Source organism: Scylla paramamosain, chromosome 32 (genome assembly GCF_035594125.1).
Source record: "Scylla paramamosain isolate STU-SP2022 chromosome 32, ASM3559412v1, whole genome shotgun sequence".
Lineage (NCBI taxonomy): Eukaryota > Metazoa > Arthropoda > Malacostraca > Decapoda > Portunidae > Scylla > Scylla paramamosain.
The window spans coordinates 17184881-17204880 of record NC_087182.1 but is presented as its reverse complement, the minus strand read 5'-3'; the positions used below and the strand labels follow the sequence as shown (position 1 = coordinate 17204880).

The 20000-nt window shown below is 39.2% G+C and overlaps 1 protein-coding gene and 1 long non-coding RNA gene across 7 annotated transcripts in view; one reads left to right on the top strand and one right to left on the bottom strand.

The window, feature by feature from the left end:
* Positions 1 to 20000, bottom strand: part of LOC135089301 (calcitonin gene-related peptide type 1 receptor-like) — a 236893-nt gene that overhangs the window by 122173 nt on the left and 94720 nt on the right. For all 6 annotated transcript variants that reach the window (XR_010261445.1, XR_010261446.1, XM_063984803.1 and 3 more), the window contains exon 2: positions 17862 to 18017. Coding sequence is in view for 4 of the 6 variants with exons in the window: in XM_063984803.1 (XP_063840873.1) it covers positions 17862 to 18017 (156 nt within the window). In the remaining 2 variants the exon portion in view is untranslated. The remainder of the gene's footprint in view (positions 1 to 17861; positions 18018 to 20000) is intronic.
* Positions 1 to 20000, top strand: part of LOC135089302 (uncharacterized) — a 122743-nt gene that overhangs the window by 45331 nt on the left and 57412 nt on the right. The window lies entirely within an intron of this gene.

The window sequence follows — 20000 nt, the reverse complement described above, 5'->3', positions numbered from 1 at the left end:
CACGTATTACAAGCAAAATATAGCCCATGGGATGTCCTTGTGAGGGAGAGGGAGAGAGGGAGAGGGAAAGAGAGAGGGAGAGGGAGAGGGTAAGGGGATGTTAGGAGATAAAGAGGAGAAGGGAAAGAGGGATGGATGGAAAAAGTGAAGAAGAGGGGGAAATGAGAGAGAGAGAGAGAGAGAGAGAGAGAGAGAGAGAGAGAGAGAGAGAGAGAGAGAGAGAGAGAGAGAGAGAGATGGACTGATGAATAGAAAAAGAGATGACGGAAGTGGATCGAATATGAGAGAGAGAGAGAGAGAGAGAGAGAGAGAGAGAGAGAGAGAGAGAGAGAGAGAGAGAGAGAGAGAGAGAGAGAGAGATAAACGAAACGAATCGAATCGAGACGAGAGACGAAACGAGACGAGACGAAATGAATCGAGGCGAGGCGAAGCATACACACACACACACACACACACACAGTCAAGGATCATATAAGAGAAGATTACCTGAGTATTTAACCCTTCCACACCTGCGCAAGCCTACCTCATACACGCCTGACATATCTACGTATCTAAGGACACACACACATTTACTCATACATTCACACTTATTCATGTATCGTCATTCACATTTATTCATTAGCCACACTCGTATTTACTTACTCATTCCTACATTTACTCATCTTTACTCACACACATACACTTATTCAACAGTCACACATACATACTTACAGTTACTCACACCTACCCACCACGCTCACACTCACACGAAACATTACTATCAATTCGGTGTAATGAAAGAGATAGAGATAGAGACGAAATGATGCAGACAGGCTATGACCCTTGTTAATACCCTTACCACCTCTCCTAGCACACCTGTAGTTTAATTAAGAACAAAGAGAAGGAATTATGCACAGTGGTAATTATTTAATTTTCAGTTTTGTAAAAGGGAACGAGAATTGAGGTCCCCAGTAAAGAGATCTGTCTGAATTGCTTTCTCTCTTGCTGTAGAAGGTAACGAAGGGGGGTATACTGGTGACACCTTGATACGAAGAAGTGGAGCTGCGGGTTGTGACTGATCTATTTGAAGTTTTGATCTTATTTGCAATTTTAATCATTTTTTTTAGCTGAGTTTTTTTTTTTTTTTTCATTTTTATTTTTTGGGGGTTTGAATTTCTTTTGTTTTTCTTTGTGTTTTTTTCTTATTTTACTGTATTAACTGTATAATTTTTCTCTTTTCTTTTTTTATATCTTTATTTTTTTGTTTTGTTTTCTTTCTTTCTGTGTCTGTTCGTCTGCCTATGTCTCTTCCTTCCTTTCTTTCATTCATTCTTTCTTTATGTATTTATTTATTCATTTACTATTGGATTTTACCTTCATTACCACACACACACACACACACACACACACACACACACACACACACACACACACACACACACACACACACACACACACACACACACACACACAGTCGACAAATCACAGCAAACGAGGAAAACAGAACACAAAAACAGAACTGTACCAAGCACAAAACACAGGAAATAACAACAAAAGGGAAAAAAAAAACAGTACAGGGAAAAGGGAAAAAAAGACAAAAGATACAAAACAAGACACAAGACGAGACAAGACAACACACAACGCAGGGGGAAAAAAAGAAGGGAAACTCTACAAGCGATACCAAAACAAACAAGGTGCCTGGCGTGATTTATTTCCGTAACGTGGCACGGGGGAAAAAAAAAGGAAAAAAAAAGGAAGGGGGAAAAAGAAGAGGAAGAAATAGAAGAGGGAAAAAATAGATTTGTGATTGTTGAGAAGTTGAAGGATTGCGCCAAGGATAGAGAGAGAGAGAGAGAGAGAGAGAGAGAGAGAGAGAGAGAGAGAGAGAGAGAGAGAGAGAGAGAGAGAGAGAGAGAAATACATTAATAATAAAACGGAAAAAAACATGAAACTACACGAAAAAATGAGAAAAAAGCAAGAAAACGAAAAGGAAACGAAAGGAATGAGAGAGAGAGAGAGAGAGAGAGAGAGAGAGAGAGAGAGAGAGAGAGAGAGAGAGAGAGAGAGAGAGAGGCGTTAAGCTGTGATGACCTTGATGTAAAGAAAACAGTGTTATGAACTTGAGTTTCTGTCGCCCTCCTCCTCCTCCTCCTCCTCCTCCTCCTCCTCCTCCTCCTCCTCATCCTCCTCCTCCTCCTCCTCCTCCTTCCTCTTTCATCTCTTCCATCATCCAACCTTCTTTTTCTTCCTTCCTTCTTTTCGTCTCAGTACCATTCCTCTTTTTCGTCTTTTCCTTTTCTTTTTATATTTCTTCCTCTTCCTAATCCATCTTTCCTTGCATCCTTCCTTCCTTCTTTTCTTCCTTCCATCTCTTTCGTGATTTGCCATCCTTTTCTTCTATCATATTCTTACTCTTCTATTCTCTCCTCCTCTCCCTCATTTCTTCCTTCCCTCCCTTTCAAGTTTTCATGCCAAATATCCTTTTCTTTCCTCTCCTATTTTTACCTTGTCTCCTTTTACCCTTCTCTTCGGCTCCTTCCCCTCATCCTCCCTGTTTTTCCTAGTAAAGGGATATAATGACACCTTTTGACGGAATATTGAAAGAAAACATATTGGAACCTTCTCAGAATCCCCTTTTGTCATCACTACATAACTGCGAATATGTTTCCAGTAAGTGCGTTTGTAGATAAAGACCCTTATTCTTATCCCTGCTGTGGAGTATTCTGAAAAGGCTACAGTGGAAGTTGATGGAGTTTTGAAGGATGTTTTTTTTATGATGGTAGTGACAGGTTAATAAAGATCGTGTTTGTAAATAAAGAGCTGTGTGTTTATATGGGCCTGAATTCTTAGTTCTTCCATTGTCTTACCTTGATCTATTTTGAAAAGGCTACAGTGGAAATCGATGGAGTTTTCAAGGTTGTTTTTTTATGTCAGTGACAGCTTGATAAAAGGTTGTTTGTAAGTAAAAACCTGTATTCTTCAACCTTTCAGTGTCTTTTCTTTATGGTAGTGAGTAATGACAGCGTGATAAAGGTTGTGTTTGTGAGTAAAAACCAGTGTCTTCTCTTCCAGTGTCTTCTCTTTATTTCCAGCAGGCTTTAGTGGAAGATAATGTTTTCAAGGGTGTTTTTATGACAGCAAGAGGGGTTAATAAGGATTGCGTACCCTGCCTCGAAACGTTTAAGGCCCCTTCAGAACCCGAGCACTCATCCCAGGGACGCTTAAAGAAGTTTGTATTAGAGTTTTCAGGAATAATTTCATGATTTTGGTGACAGTTAACAAGGGCTTCAGTGTCAGTGAGAAAAGATAAAAAGAAAAAAAAACACATGAAAACTTGACTTATCGCATCTGAAGGAAGCTCATGGCGTTTTGACACGTGTATTCATGATTATAGTGATCACTTATCTGGGATTCTAGTATCAAATGAGAGAGAGAGAGAGAGAGAGAGAGAGAGAGAGAGAGAGAGAGAGAGAGAGAGAGAGAGAGAGAGAAAGAAAGAAAAGAGATAGTAGACCCCAATCAGCCATTTCTGTAACCTTTGAAGAATTATCCGTATGAGAAAAGTGTATGAGATCACGACCCATAGAGAAGTGTATGCAGAGATATTGACAGGATTGATAGCAGGGGTCGTGACAGGGAAGGGATGACGACACACACACACACACACACACACATATATGGAGATGGAAGACTGCCACAGCAAAGCCTCGGGGAGAGAGTGAATAGGGTTAGTGATATGCAATTCCTCCATATACATACATGAATTGAGAGAGAGAGAGAGAGAGAGAGAGAGAGAGAGAGAGAGAGAGAGAGAGAGAGAGAGAGAGAGAGAGAGAGAGAGAGAAATCACTTCAGCCCTCAACTATTCCTCCATTCATCTAAACCTATTAATCCATCACAGAGAGAGAGAGAGAGAGAGAGAGAGAGAGAGAGAGAGAGAGAGAGAGAGAGAGAGAGAGAGAGAGAGAGAGAGAGAGACCTACACACACAAACAAACAAACATACTTTTCAACGAACAAAAACACAAAGAAACCAAACCAAACAGACTCTAACAAACAAAAAAGCAAACAAACAAAAAACAAGCACAAACAACCCCAACATATACCCACAAACGAACACCCAAAACACCCAACAACAAAACAACAAACAACAACAACAACAAAAACCCAAACACACCACACGAACCCAAACAAACACCGACAAAAACAAGAAAAACAAACCTTTACCGTACGACAACTGCAAGGAGACAAACAAAACACATCACAACACGCTCCTTCACTGCCAGACTGCCAGACGGACGAGGCGACGTAAACACACCGACACATTCACTCCTTCTCCCTCCTTCTCTCTCCTTCTCTCCCGCCGCGCTTACGAGGAAGACAAGGACAAACAAGGCCCTCCGCTATCACACTCGAGGCGCCAATAACACGCTAAATGAGACAAGGCCAGGTGATACGAGCGCACATAGCTCAGGTGTGAAATGAAAGTGGCCAGGTACTTGAGAGAGACTTGAGAAAGAGAGAGAGAGAGGACAGAAATAGTGGAAATTGACAGGCTGGAAGAGGGCATAGAAAAGGACGGAGGAGGATGACGGAGAGAGGGAAAGGACGTGGAAAAAGTGAAGGGGAGGAATAAGAGGGGAGAAATAAAGGGAAAAGAAACATAAGAGACGGGGAAAAATGCAGATTACGAAAGAAATAGAAGGAAAGAAGGGAAAAAAACAATGAAGTAAGGAAAAGGAGTAAAAATAATGATTAGGGACTGTGAAACGTGATAGAGAGGGAGAGGAAGGCAGAGAGAATGTATGAAGGAAGAAGGAAAGAGAAGAAAAAAACGAAGAAATAAGAGAAGGAAAGAAGGAAGCAAGTGAAGGGGATAAAAATAGATGTTGAGAGTGTGAAAAAAAAAAATAGTAGAAGGGAAAAAGGGGAGAAGAAGCGCAAAGAAAAGGAAAAGATGCAGAAAACTGAAGGAGGAAGAGAGGGAGAGAGTGAAAGAAAAAAATGGATGTGTTTAGAAAGTTAGAAAAAAGGAGGAAGAGGGAACATAAAGAGAAGAACAAATAAACGAATGAAAGAAGGGAGAAAAGGAAGGAAAGAGGGAATATAAAAGAAATTAAAAGGAATAGAAGGAACTGCAAGACTAAGAGAGAGAGAGAGAGAGAGAGAGAGAGAGAGAGAGAGAGAGAGAGAGAGAGAGAGATTCACGGCGCCATCTGGAAGTTGTATTCACCAATGGCAATCCCTCTCTGCTTTTCATGCAAGTTTCGGATCGTGTGTCAAGTTTACTGTTGAGAGAGAGAGAGAGAGAGAGAGAGAGAGAGAGAGAGAGAGAGAGAGAGAGAGAGAGAGAGAGAGGTATGTCATTCGATTTCTGATCATAACTGCACATTCCATTAGAAAAAAAAAGAACTCCAATCCATAAAATTCACCGAAGTATTCTCCCACCTGATAAACTCTCCCAAACCTAACCTAACCTAACGTAGCCCAGTCCAACCTAACCTAAATCCATCTTTGCCTAACCCAGCTTAATTTATCCTTGCCCAGCTTAACTTAACCTAATGTAACCTAACGTAACCTAGTCCAACCTAACCTAACCTAACCTAACGTAGCCCAGTCCAACCTAACCTAAATCCATCCTTGCCTAACCCAGCTTAATTTATCCTTGCCCAGCTTAACTTAACCTAATGTAACCTAACGTAACCTAGTCCAACCTAACCTAACTTAACCCAACCTAACCTAATCCATCCTTGCCTAACCCAGTTTAATCTATCCTTGCTTAACTTAACCTAACCTAATGTAACTAACCTAACCCAGTTCAACGTAACTTAATATAGCCCAACCTGATTTTAGTTCTTTCTTACCTACTGTGAAATTAATGCATAAAAAAATTAAATTAGTAAGTAGATAAGATAAACAAAACTAAATAATAATAAAAAGAAGAAGACGAAGAAGAAGAAGAATAAGAAGAAGAAGAAGAAGAAGAAAGGGGTTGAAATAATGAAACGATATAGAAAAGTATTGAGAACTTAGAAATAATGAAGCAACAATAAGAGAAGGTGTACAAATAATAACAAAGAAGGAGTTTTAATAGGTACAATAATACAATAGGTGATGAAATGCAATAATAATAATAATAAACAAGACAAAACAAAAAAAAGAACAAGAACATTAATGAGCAGCCAATAAAGACACGAGTGAATAGAACGGAGCAACAAAGGAGCGAAGGAAAACACGAGGGTAAAAAAAAAGGAAACAGGAAACTTACTTTAATTATGCACGCTTTATACGTTCATTGTTAGGAAAAAAATAAAAGTAAAAATGATAAGAAGCAGAGGAAAAACAAAACGCAAGGGAAATAAATGAAAGAAAATAAAGAGAAGAGAGAGAAAAGACAAGAAATATGAAGAAAAAAATGTTGTTGGCCATTATGAAGAAAAAGAAGAAAGGAAAAGAAATTAATGAGATAGTGAAGAAAATATATTTGTGAGAGAATGGAAGAACATACAAACGAGGCAAGAAAAACAAGAGAGATGAAAAAAAAATTACTGATGGTCATTATGAACCTAAAGAAAAAAAAAAGAAAAGAAAAGAACTAAAAGACATGAATGAGATAGTGAAGAAAAAAAAATACTTGTGAAGGAATGAGAGAATATATCAGAAACATTAAAAAAGATAATTAAATCAAGATGAGAAAGCGTCTTCATTAAGAACAGAGAAAATATCATTATGGCGGAGAAAGAGACGCCATTAGAGAGAGAGAGAGAGAGAGAGAGAGAGAGAGAGAGAGAGAGAGAGAGAGAGAGAGAGAGAGAGAGAGAGAGAGAGGCGAAAAAAACATAAACGAGGAAGGAAGGAAGAATTATAAAAAAGAACATGAGAAAATCAAAATAAGGAAAGAAAATGAGAGAGAGAGAGAGAGAGAGAGAGAGAGAGAGAGAGAGAGAGAGAGAGAGAGAGAGAGAGAGAGAGAGAGAGAGAGTAAAGATATCATTTTTATAAACTAAAACCACATTTTCTTAGTCTCTCCGGCATCACCACATCTCCTTTAAACTCCCAGGTCATCTCCACTTCCTGCAGCATCCACACTCGTCTCCACCTTCCACCGTCCACCTTTCATTTTTTACTTAACTCATTACAGCCAATTATAAAAAAAGATGGTGGTGATGGTGATGATGATGATGATGATGATGATGATGATGATGATGATGATGATGAGGAGGAGGAGAAGGAGGAGAGGTTGTTGTTGTTGTTGTTGTTGTTGTTGTTGTTGCTGCTTTTGTTGTTGTTCTTTTTCTTTTTCAACATTAGCAGCAGCAGCAGCAGCAGCACCACCACCACCACCACCACCACCACCACCACCACCAACAACAACAACAACAATAACAACAACAACAATCTTACACCTTCCATGTACTATTTCTTCATTTCATTTCCTCTCCATCTTATCTCTCCATCTGCTTTCCTCCCAGAACCTTCCATTTTCTATGTCAATTCCTCTCAGCCCTTTAAAAAAAAAAAAAAAACTCAGCTTGTCTCTAATAATCTCTTAAGAAACTTTCCTTCAATATATGTTAGTTTCCATGTTTTTCTTTTTTTTTCATCCAGTTTATCTTTACAGAATCTCAACTTTTAAACTCTCAGACTACTTTAAAAATATCTTTGTTAATATTCACATCTACTTTAAAACTACGTGTATTACCTCCAATATGCGCAATTCCTTAAATGATTTTGTCTTCGCCTCCTCTTCATTTTATCTTCAGCTTATCTTCACAAAATCTTAAGACTTATTCATTTCAGTAACCATAGACAGTTTAAATGGGTAGAAATAGAACGATAGGCATTTAAAGATTCAATTTACTCATTACTCACCATCTTTCTATATTGTTTCTCTACACTTGCACCAAACGATTTTATTACGCTGAACGAGAATGCTGGCCAGTCAAAGGGTTAGAAAATACCTTCGTTAATCTTCACACCTTCCTCAAAGCTACTCGTAAAACCTTCACTCTGGGCAGTTCGTTTTCTTCGCTCTTCATCCCTTGCTTAAGAGTCTCTACCCTACTTTTAAATTTCTTGACTTTATAACCCTTTCGGAAAACCCTTCTAAGTGCAATAATTTCCAGGAGAACTTAAGCATTATATTTTTATCGTTATTTGTTAGTATCCCTCATCTTCCTCTCCTTCTTCATCTTTACAGTATCTCAGTTTATTTACCCATCACAGCCTTTTAAAAATGTATATACCTTCAGTCTTCACATTTTCCTTAACAATTTGCATACTTTACTAAACCCCTTTCATCTCCTTTGTCCCTCATCCCCTGCTCACCTCGGGGCGTATAGAAAGACCTTCCCCTTCCATCTCCGCGCCACAGCTCATCACTGCCTCTTAAAAACTCTGTACCTTCCTCAAAAACTACTTGCTTTAATCTACTATCTTTTAATCTACTGTTTTCCTTCACCTCTCCTCATCTTTCAGCACTCGAAGAGAATCGCCTTCCATTTTGATTCAGCCCATCACTGCCTCTAGCAAACCTCCTTTATTCTCCATCTCTTCTTTAAAAATCTACATGCAACACTTCCACCCCTTTAGTCTCCTCTTTTATCTCCTTGCTCATCTTCGCAGCATCCAGCAGTCTCCAACTTCCATCGCAACTTCTCAACTCATCACAAACTCTTAAACTCTTCCCCAAGTCTGCGTACATTCCTTAAAGATACTTGTACTAACTTGGTCTTCACTGTTCCTCGCCTTTATTATCCTCACAGCGATCAAGGCCTTCCGCTTTCCCTTTCATCTCAATTCCCCACCAGTCCTTTAGTAATCTCCCTTAACAATATACACCTTCAGTTTCTATTTAATTATTAGTGTGCGCTGTTCTTGATTATTTTCGTATCATTTTATTTTTCACACCTCTTTTAATGATAACTCTTTAACCCACATGTTCAGTTTTCATCCCTTTTATTAAGCTAGTTGTTTTAATCCTAGTTTTTCTTCACCTTCCCTTTCATCTTCACTTTTCCCAATCCTTTCTCCTTTCTCTTCTTCGTTTTCCTCATCTTCCTGTTCTTCATACTCAGAATTATGGTCTTTTCTTGTTTTTTTCCCTTTCTGCTTATTCGTCTTTCTCCTCTCCTTCCTTTACGCTGTTTTTTTTCTGTCTTATTATTTCCACAGCATTCTCTCTCTCCCTCTTCCACTTTATACAACTCTAATAAGAAATAACAAAGCTACAGTTTTATTTCCTGCCTTTTATTAACCCAACTGTTCTTTCCATCCCTTTTCACAACATCCAGCACCACATCTTGTCATATATCTTCACTTTACAACTGTAATACCAGTCTTAACAACCTACACGTTATGTTTTCATCTCTTTATTACTCTCAACATTTGTCTATGATTATTCGTACGTCATTTGAAACCTTTCCTCTTCCCTTTCATCCCCATTTTTCATAACTCTAATAATAACAATGTCTTAAAAACCTATATATTATTTTTCCCATCCCTTTACAGTATTGCTCTGAAATGTTCTTCACTTCTGTTCATCTTTACAGCATCCAACACGACACGAACATCGAACCTTCTCTTTAACTCGTCCTAACTATGAAAAAAACATATTTAGTTTCCACGACCCTCCCACATTACTCTCCAGTGTTCATCTTCCAGCCCATCATCACATCCACACTGCAGCATCCTCATCTTCCCTTTAATTAATTCATCACTAATTCATCACTGTCCCTTTAAAAAATAATCCTTCAGTTTCCGCGTCTTCCTTATTAGTCCAGTGCTCTCCCAGTGTATCATCACAGCATCAACAACATCCACATCACCCGCTTACCTTCCCCTCAAACCCTTCCTTACCATCCTCATCTTCCCTTTAACTCATCACTAAACCTTTGGAAAAAAATATCCTTTAGCTCCCACACCTTTCTTATCAATCTTGCGTTCTCCCAGTCCGTCATCACACCCAACCTCACCATCATCTTCCCTTAAGCATCATAACCCTAAAAAGACCCATACACGCCTTCCACATTAGCCTCCCCATCTCCCTTCATCTCGCTTCAGCTCCCCATACGTCTATCCAGGTCAGCCCTTTAAAGTCTTCCCATATAGATGCCCAGCCTGTCTTTCCTTCTTTTTCTTGCCTCACCTGTCCATCTCTCTAAGCCAGGTAAGACCTTCCGCCCCGCACCTTGACACGGCCCGACTCAGGTGTCTTGCCAGGCCCATACTGAGGAGGAGGAGAAGGAGGAGGAGGAGGAGGAGGAAGAGAAGAGGAGGAGGAGGAGAAGAAAAGGGCTTATCGTGAAAAGATGGGCAAGGAAAGATTAAAGAGTCGTTAGATGTGAGAGCGAGAGAGAGAGAGAGAGAGAGAGAGAGAGAGAGAGAGAGAGAGAGAGAGAGAGAGAGAGAGGGGGGGGCTTTACGTAAGGAAATAATAGCTGGTAGAGAGGAAATGAAAGGGAAATAAAGAATTATGAAAAATCGAAACTATTGCATGAGAGAGAGAGAGAGAGAGAGAGAGAGAGAGAGAGAGAGAGAGAGAGAGAGAGAGAGAGAGAGAGAGAGAGAGAGTTAATTTAAAGCGTATCGTGGATGGCGACGGAGCGGAAAGAAAATAAAAGAGAACAATAAAGACAAGGAGAAATATAAATAATAAGAGAATTACGAAAGTGTAAATGGAAACTGTAAAAAAAAGAAAGGAAGAAGAAAAGAAGAAGAAAGTGAGGATGATGATGATGATGATGATGCACAAAAGGAAAGGAGGAAGATGAGAAATGAGGAGAAAGAGAAAATGAGGACGATTTTGAGTCGGAAGAGGAGGAAGAAGACGAAAAAAAAACAGAAGAAGGAAGAGGAGAAAAGAGAAAAAGCACAAGAATAAAAACTAAGAGATAAAGAAGAGGAGAAAACGGAAACGGGGAAAGAGGAAAGATAAAAATAAACTGAAAGGATAAAAGACTAAGAGAGAAGAAAGATAATATTGTCTGTCTGTCTGTTTGTCTGTCTGTCTGTCTGTCTGTCTGTCTGTCTGTCTGTCTGTCCAAAACATCATTATATTTCCACCACATTAAAGCCAAAGGTGAAAAGAAGGAAGGAATAAAGGAAAAGAGAATAAATAGAGTGAAAATGAGAAAAAAATCGAAAATATAATCAAATAGAGGGAGGTGGGAAAGATTTTAAGAGTATTAGAGAGAGAGAGAGAGAGAGAGAGAGAGAGAGAGAGAGAGAGAGAGAGAGAGAGAGAGAGAGAGAGAGAGAGAGAGAGAGAGAGAGAGATAAAACTTGTAAACTATCTCGGACTTAGATGTGTCACTTCTCCTCCTCCTCCTCCTCCTCCTCCTCCTCCTCCTCCTCCTCCTCCTCCTCCTCCTCCTCCTCCTCCTCCACCTCCTCCTCCATATCTCCTTCCGTCACCTTTCCATCTTTCTTAATCTTCTTTCACTTCCTTTTCTTTTCCTTCTCTTCTCTTTCTTTCTTTTAAGCAAATTTCAATCTTCATTTTAATCAGTTATTTTTTTTCTCCTTTTAATTTTTCTATTATTTTCCTTTATTTAGTTGTATTTATTTTTTTATTTCGTAATTCTGTAATGTTGTTTTTCCTCTTTTATTTTTTTACTGATGTTTTTGTTTGACTTCGTGTGTGTGTGTGTGTGTGTGTGTGTGTGTGTGTGTGTGTGTGTGTGTGTGTGTGTGTGTGTGTGTTTGCTTGTTTGTTTGCTTTCCCATTCACTTCCATTCATGTTTTTTGTTCCATTTTGCAAGATTTCCTCTTTCCTTGTTTGTTTTTCCTCTCTCTCTCTCTCTCTCTCTCTCTCTCTCTCTCTCTCTCTCTCTCTCTCTCTCTCTCTCTCTCTCTCTCTCTCTCTCTCTCTCTCTCTCTCTCTTTTTTTGTGGTCCATTTTTCTCTTAAGTCAGTGTTTTTTTTTCCCTGTTTTTTTCGTGTTTTTCCCTCGTGTATTTTCGTGTTAACCTTGAATCTCTCCTTGCCTCTTTACACGCTCACTCTCGATCTCATTATATTGTTATTTTTCCTTGACCTTGACCACATGTTGCTGTTATTTGCGTTTCTTCATTGTCTGGTTAAGAATTATTGAGCTGTTTCTCTCTTAACACCTTGGCTGGATGATTCTGTTAGCTGTGTTTACCTGTTCATTGGTTGAGAGGTGGTTGCGTGTTTTTCTTACCTGTGTGGGGTCGTCAGGTGTCCCAGGTGTTGTAATCTGACTTATTTGTTTTGTTTTGTTTGTTTGTTTGTTTGTTTGGTTATTGGTAAGTTGGTGTTTCTTATTTTGTTTAGTTTTTTATTTTATTTCATATTTGTCTTTACATGTGTGTGTGTGTGTGTGTGTGTGTGTGTGTGTGTGTGTGTGTGTGTGTGTGTGTTTCTGTAAGTTTATTTAATTTTTTTCCTGTTTCTGTAATCAAGTTTTATCATTTCACCTCTTCATATTGTTTTCTATTTTCGTATGTTAATTTTCTCTAAGCTAATTTTGTGTTTTTTTTTTTGTCTTTCTATATTTAAGTTTTATCATTTTACCTTTACATATTTTGTTTTCCTTTTTTGTATGTTAATTTCGTCTGTTTTTCGTTTCTTTTAATTTTTTTTATCTGTTTTGCTATTCTGCTTCTGCCTATCTCTTATCATATCATTTATATATATATCTTTTCGACCTGTTTTCCTTCCTTTTTTCCCTTTAATCTCGCTAGGTTTGTTTTACTCGATCTTTTCATTAATTCTCTATGCTTTCGTTATCCTCTTCTGTCTTTTCTCTCAATTTTTAATCTTATTTGTTCCTGTGCTCAATTCTATGTTAATAATAAATGTCTTTTTTTATCATTTTGTCTATATATATTTCCTGTTTCTTTCCTGTCTTTCACTGTTTCTCTTTATTATTATTTTTTTTATTTTTCTTCTATGTTCAATTTGCTGTTGATAAAGTGTCTTAATATTTCTCATTTATTTGTCTATCTCTATATTTCCTATTTTCTTTCCCGCTGTCAGTCTCTCCCCATCTCTTTTTTTCCCCTTTTCTCATTTTCTGTTGTGTTTAATTCGTCGTTCATTGTAAGACCAACTATTTTTTTCTTTATCTTTTATTTTACTTTATTCCCCATTTATTTCTTTTCTCTGTCAGTCTCTCGCCGTCTCTCCCCGTCTCACCTTCCCCTTTCTCACACCTGTTTAATTACCACCTGTGTGAGGGAAATATACTCATAACACCTGCTGGGACCTTCATGCCATAATATTTTCCTCCTCTCTCCTTTCTACCTCTCCTTCCTTCCCTCTCTTCTCTCCCTCCTTCCTCTCTCCCCTCTCTTCCTCCCTCCCTCCTTCCCTCCCAGCCAGCATCCCTTCCTCCCTTTTTTGCCTTCCTATCTCTTGTCTCATTCGGTTCTTCTTTTTTTCTTCCTCCTCCTCCTCCTCCTCCTCCTCCTCCTCCTCCTCCTCCTCCTCCTTTTTCTTGTTTTCTCTAGACATCCACCCATTTTCCTCGAGTCCTTCCCTTCTTCCCTCTCTATTTCTCCCTCCTTCCCTTCTTCTCTTGTTCCCCTTCTCTTGTCTAATTATTTTTGTATTTGCATCTTCTTCCTTACTCTTCTCTCTTCGTCTTTTTTTCATCTTCTCTCTCTCTCTTTCTCTCTCTCCCCCTCTTCCTTCCTTCCTTCCTTCCTTCCTTCCTTCCTTCGTCTTGTACTTTGTTGACGTAAAGTAAAAGAAGAAAAGAGAGAGAAAGGAAAGAAAAAAATAGTTTGTTTCCTTTTATCCTTCCCTTCATTTTTCCTCATAAAAGAGACACTATCTTATTTACCTTACCACCACCACCACCACCACCACCACCACCACCACCACCACCATTACGCAACCCGACCCTACAATCCCCCAGCTGATTCATCCATCCTGACCAATATATCCAGGTTACAAAAGAGATATAGGGAAAATAAAACGAGGTGACAAGAAGGAGAGGGAAAAAAACCTACGTGGCAGGAGTTTTGGCGCTGGTCTACGTTTTCTATGTGTGTGTTGGGGAAGAAAACGAGGAGTGGTTATATTTAGGTAGGGAATGCATGAATGAGGTTTGGGTTTGTCGAGGTTGACTTTTTGGTGAGTATGTGGTTAGGTTACTTCCTTTCTTCATTCACTTATTCATTTCTTTCTTTATTTTCTTCTTTTTTTTATCTTTCTTTCCTTCCTGTCTTTCTGTTTTCTTCGTTAACTTAACCTCCTTCCTTCCTTCCTTCCTTTTTTTCTTTCCTTCCTCTATTCATTCATTAGTTCTTTTCTTCCTTCCTTCCTTCCTTCCTTCCTTCCTTACTAACCAAGCACCATTACTACTACTACTACTACTACTACTACTACTACTACTACTACTACTACTACTACTACTACTACTACTACTACTACTACTGTTCCTTCATTAATCTAATTTTTATAAGGTGAAGTAGTTGAAATGGAAATCAGTAGTAGTAGTAGTAGTAGTAGTAGTAGTAGTAGTGTGGTGGTGGTGGTGGTGGCGGTGGTGGCCATTTTTTCGTATCTTGTGTAAGCTTCTCTTCTTTTTCTTTTTTGTTTCCATTCCTTCCTTCCTTTCATCTTCTCTTTTATTTCTCCTTAATTTCTCCTTTTCCCGTGGTTCGAATCTGGCGCCCTTTTGCACTTCACCTTTATTGCCCAACTCTTCTCTTCATCCTCTTTTTTATTATCTCCTTTTCATCACTTTTCCTTCTATTCCTGCTGTTTATCGCCCTTTATGCTTTACTTCTCTTTTTTATCGTTATTTGATGCTTCTATTTCCTTTTTTTTCAACTTTTATTTCGTTTTTTTCTTATTCCTTTATTTTTTGTTATATTTATTTTTCACCTTGTTGTTTATCCTTCATTTCTTTCCTCCTCCTCCTCCTCCTCCTCCTCCTCCTCCTTCTCCTCCTCCTCCTCCTCCTCCTCCTCCTCCTCCTCCTCCTCCTCCTTCTCCTCCTCCTCCTCCTCCTCCTCCTCCTCCTCCTCCTCCTCCTCCTCCTCCTCCTCCTCCTCCTCATTCTTCTCTTTGTCCTCCCTGACAGTCTTCATGTTCTCTCCTAATTTTTCATCCCCTACCCTATTATTTTTTTATGGTCATTATTCTTCTTTATTTTCTTTTGCTCCTTCTTCTTTTCTTCTTGTTGTTATCTTTCTTCCTTCTCTGTTTCTTCTTTCTTTTTCTTTTACTTTTTTCTCTTTCTTTTTTTTTTTTTCTTTCTTTCTTTCTTCTTCTTCTTCTTCTTCTTCTTCTTCTTCTTCTTCTTCTTCTTCTTCTTCTTCTTCTTCTTCTTCTTCTTTTTCATCTTCTTCCTCTTCTTAACCCTTCCTGTTGTTTTTCGTGTTCATTATTCTTTTATTTTTTACTACGTCACCTGCAAATGTTCTTCTTCTTCTTCTTCTTCTTCTTCTTCTTCTTCTTCTTCTTCTTCTTCTTCTTTTTCTTCTTCTTCTTCTTCTTCTTCTTCTTCTTCTTCTTCTTCTTCTTCTTCTTCTTCTTCTTCTTCTTCTTCTTCTTCTTCTTCCTCTCTCTCTCTCTCTCTCTCTCTCTCTCTCTCTCTCTCTCTCTCTCTCTCTCTCTCTCTCTCTCTCTCTCTCTCTCTCTCTCTCTCTCTCTCTCTCTCTCTCTCTCTCTCTCTCTCTCTGTGTGTGTGTGTGTGTGTGTGTGTGTGTGTGTGTGTGTGTGTGTGTGTGTCTCGTCATTTATCTCATGTTGCCTTTCTCTCTCCTTTTATCTCTCGTTCTCTCCTCTCCATGTTTACTCTTTATTTGTTCTTATTCTGCTTCCATCCTCTTGTTTCCCCTCTTCCTCCTTCTTATCGCCAACCTTTCCCCTTCCTTCCTTCATCCTAATTCCTCCCACGTCTCTGTCTTTCTTTCTTTCGCCTTTTCCTCTTCCCACTCTCGTTTATTCTGTCCCTTCCTTCCCTCTTTATCACAACCTGTATCGTAATTCTCACTTTTCATTCTTCAAAAACATTCTCTCCTTTATCTCTCTCTCTCTCTCTCTCTCTCTCTCTCTCTCTCTCTCTCTCTCTCTCTCTCTCTCTCTCTCTCTCTCTCTCTCTCTCTCTCTCTCTCTCTCTCTCTCTCTCTCTCTCTCTGCGTAGCTCTTTCTTCTTTTATCAGTTTCTAGCAGTCTTCCCTTCTTTTCTTTTTTTCTTTTCCTTTTCTTCCTTCATTCTTTCCTACTTTCGGATGCTGGTTTGGTTGTTTTTCTTCCTTCTTTCCTTCCTTCCTTCCTTCCTTTTTTTTCTTTCGTTCGTTTCTCCTTCCTTCCTTCCTTTCTTTTTTCTTTCGTTCGTTCTTTCTGTTTTTCCTTCGTTCTTCCTTCCTTCCTTCCTTCTTTTTTTCTTTATTTTTACATCTATCTATTTATCCACTCATCCATCTATTTATTTGCTCCTTCACTGATACGAATCTGGTATGAGTGAAAGCCTTGAATTACCATGAAGAAATTTAATCAGTGAGCCAATGAACGGATGTTATCGAGTACTCCCAGTCTCTTTCTTCCCGTGACGCGCTGCAAGGGTAATGATGAGTTCGAGGAGCAGAGCACGGTCTAGTTAAAAAAAAAAAAAAAAAAAAACTTTCGATCTTCAGGACACGTTAATTAAAATCACGTGTCATCTTGAGATATTCGTCTATAGGTTAATTAACGCCAGGTGTCCCGGGATCTCTTGTGCACCTATGTAAGTTAATTAAAATCACGTCACACATGAACTGACCTAATTACAGTTACGTAGCACTGCACCTTATTTACCTGTTGTTCAATTAGCCTCATGTCACATCTCGGCTTGCTTGAAGAGAAAATTAATGTGATTTCTTGATTTTTACACCTGTGACCTCTTCATTCACGTGTGATTTAAAGTGTCAAGTCAGGTAAGGAAGGCCTGTGAATTGACTCTGTGTTAACTAGTCACCATGTAATCACTTAATTGCCTCTTCTGATCTTGTTAACTTTATGCCTCTCATCTCATTGCCTCGCTGCCTCTCTCTCTCTAAAGACTTTCCGCTCATTGTCACTAATATTCTGTCCTCTTTACTAATGCAAGAGTTGACTAGTACTTTCACTCATTTCTTTCACTGGTAATTCAATATTCTCTTCACACTAATGCAAGAGTTGACCAGTATTTTCACTCATTTCCTTTTATTTGTAACCTCAATATTCTGTCAGTAACCTCAATGCTAATTCTGAACTAACCTGCTCTTCCACTTATTTGATTCACTGGTACCCTCAGCATTCTATCCACACTAATGCAAGAGCTAATTAGTACCTTTATTCATTTCTTTCACTGGTACCCTTAACATTCTGTCCTTTACGATAATGCTAATGTTATTTTGTCCCTTGGTTTCTTAATCACGGACCACTGTTAGACATTTCTTTTTGTTCTTCAGCCACCTTTAAGCATTGCACATTACACATTGGAAATTCTAGCTGTTCAATTAAGTTTCTTTTGTGTGCATATAAGCATCTAATACAGTGTCTTTAGTGCCATCTTTCCTCATTTATTTTTTCTACCTTCTTCATTCTTCATTTCTTCATTCTAGTCTCATTCTTCTTTCTCCGTACGTATTTCATTTCTTCCTGGTGATTCTTGGGTTATGTCATTACAAATTATATAAAAAGCATAAAAAAATAAGGGGAACTGCAAGAAGCCACCAGACCTACACGTGGCAGTCCCTGTAGGAAACACGCCTACCTCTTTACACCTATATCACCTCCACCCATGAATTTGTCTAGTCTCTTAAAGTTTTACACATCACACTGAAAGGTTACCAGGTGAAGGGTTACCAGGTGAAGGGTTACCAGGTGAAGGGTTACCAGGTGAAGGGTTAGCAGGTGAAGGGTTAGCTACGTGTACTCACCCAGGGCAGGGTCAGGGAGAGGGATCTGTGCATGCAGCTCATCACATTCCTCCTTCTTCTGCTCCACTGCTGGATTTGTGATGAAAAACTTCTCTCCCTCTTCTGCCGAGGAGCTGGAGGAGTTTAGGCCCCTCTCCTCCCAGCCTAAGTCCGTGTCTGGAGGAAAGAGGGAGGGGAAAATTAGATTAATGGATCACTGAGTTAGCGTAAGGGAAAGAAAAGGGTGATGATGGGAAAAAAAGGGGGAAAGATAGTGATGAGGGGAAAGAAGAGAGGCGAAAAAATGCAATAATGGAGGGAAAGATAAGGGCGATGATGGAAAGGAAAGAAAAGATGATATAATGATGAAGGGAAGAAAAGGAGAGATAAATATTGGATAGCGAGGAAAAGGGAGTGTTTGAGAAAAGGGTAGGAAGGAAAGGAGAGGGGAAATGGCGATGAGGGAAAAGAAGAGAGGGGGAAAATAGATTAATGGGTGACTGAGTAAGCGAGAGGGAGAGAAAACGATGATGATGATGGGAAAGAAAGGGAAACAGTGAGGGAAATGAAAGGAAGGGTGAAGAGATAAGTGGATGACTGGATTATGATGGATGAGGGAAAAAAGGGAAAACTAATGATGAAGGGAAAGGAAAGAAGGAGTAAATATTGAAGGAGGAAAGGGAAAGTGTTAGGTGCGAATTGAGGGGAAAAAAGACGAGGGAAAAAAAGGTCAGGAGGAGAAGTCGAAATTGGAGGAAAGAAGAGAGAGAGAGAGAGAGAGAGAGAGAGAGAGAGAGAGAGAGAGAGAGAGAGAGAGAGAGAGAGAGAGAGAGAGAGAGAGAGAGAGAGAATTACCTTGCCAAGAAAAATCCTTCTGGAGAAATTACGTCATCATTGTGTATGTGTGTGTGTGTGTGTGTGTGTGTGTGTGTGTGTGTGTGTGTGTGTGTGTGTGTGTGTGTGTGTGTGTGTGTACCGACGCCTGAGAAAGTTGAAAAGTGAAGTATTTTAACACACTCCAACCACACAAAAATTGCCGTCCACATATTCAAGAAGGAAAGAAGACACCATTGATAATTATAAAGAAACACTATTTTTCTTCCTCCTCCAAAGACTTAAGTTGAAGGACATTTCTCTTCAGAGTGAGGGAGGGAGGAGTGAAGGTCAGCTTGAGTGAGTGAAGGAAAGGAAGGAAGGAAGGAAGGAGAAAGATGAGGCGAAGAAGGAAATTGATAGTGGAGGAAAAGATTAAATGGAGATAGAGAGGGAGGAAGGAAAGAAGGAATGATGGGGAGGTAAAGGATAATGAGATAGTGAGGGAAAGAAAAAAATGAAGAAAGAAGGAAATGAAGGAAAGGAAGGAAGAACGGGAACGAGTAAGCAAGAAGAGAAGGGAACGAAGGAAGGAAGTTAGGGAGGTGACAGTAATCATCAGAAAAAGGATGAGGAAGAAGAAGAAGAGGAGGAGGAGGAGGAAGAGGAGGATAAATCTGGATAAGGGCATTGTTAGTTAGACTGAATTAAAATTTTTACTTTATTTATTTATTTATTGTCTCTTTATAATTAATTGCCACTAATTCCTGCAATAAAATTAATTACTTATTTTCGTTTGTCCAATTAGAAAGTGTGTGTGTGTGTGTGTGTGTGTGTGTGTGTGTGTGTGTGTGTGTGTGTGTGTGTGTGTGTGTTTGTTTGTAAGCTACACTGTTTGATGTCTTTGTTTGTGCGTTTGTAGGTTTTCCATCATGAGGTCTGCGGGTTTGTTTGCCTGTTTGTTTGTCTGCATGTCTGTCTGTCTGTCTGTGTTTCTTTCTGTATGTATATATGTATGTATGTATGTTTGTGTGTACGTATGTTTCTGTTTGTATGAATGTTTCCATAAATGACCCTCTACTGGACTTGCTATCTGTCTGTCTGTCTGTCTGTCTGTCTGTCTGTCTGTCTGTCTGTCTGTCTGTCTGTGTCTGTTTGTCTCTGTCTGTCTGTCTGTCTGTCATTTCGTATTATTATTCCTATATGTGTGTATTAGTCAGCACACACACACACACACACACACACACACACACACACACACACACACACACACACACACACACACACACACACACACACACACACACTAAGGGTTTGTGCACGATCGTATCATTGTTTATTGTTCCT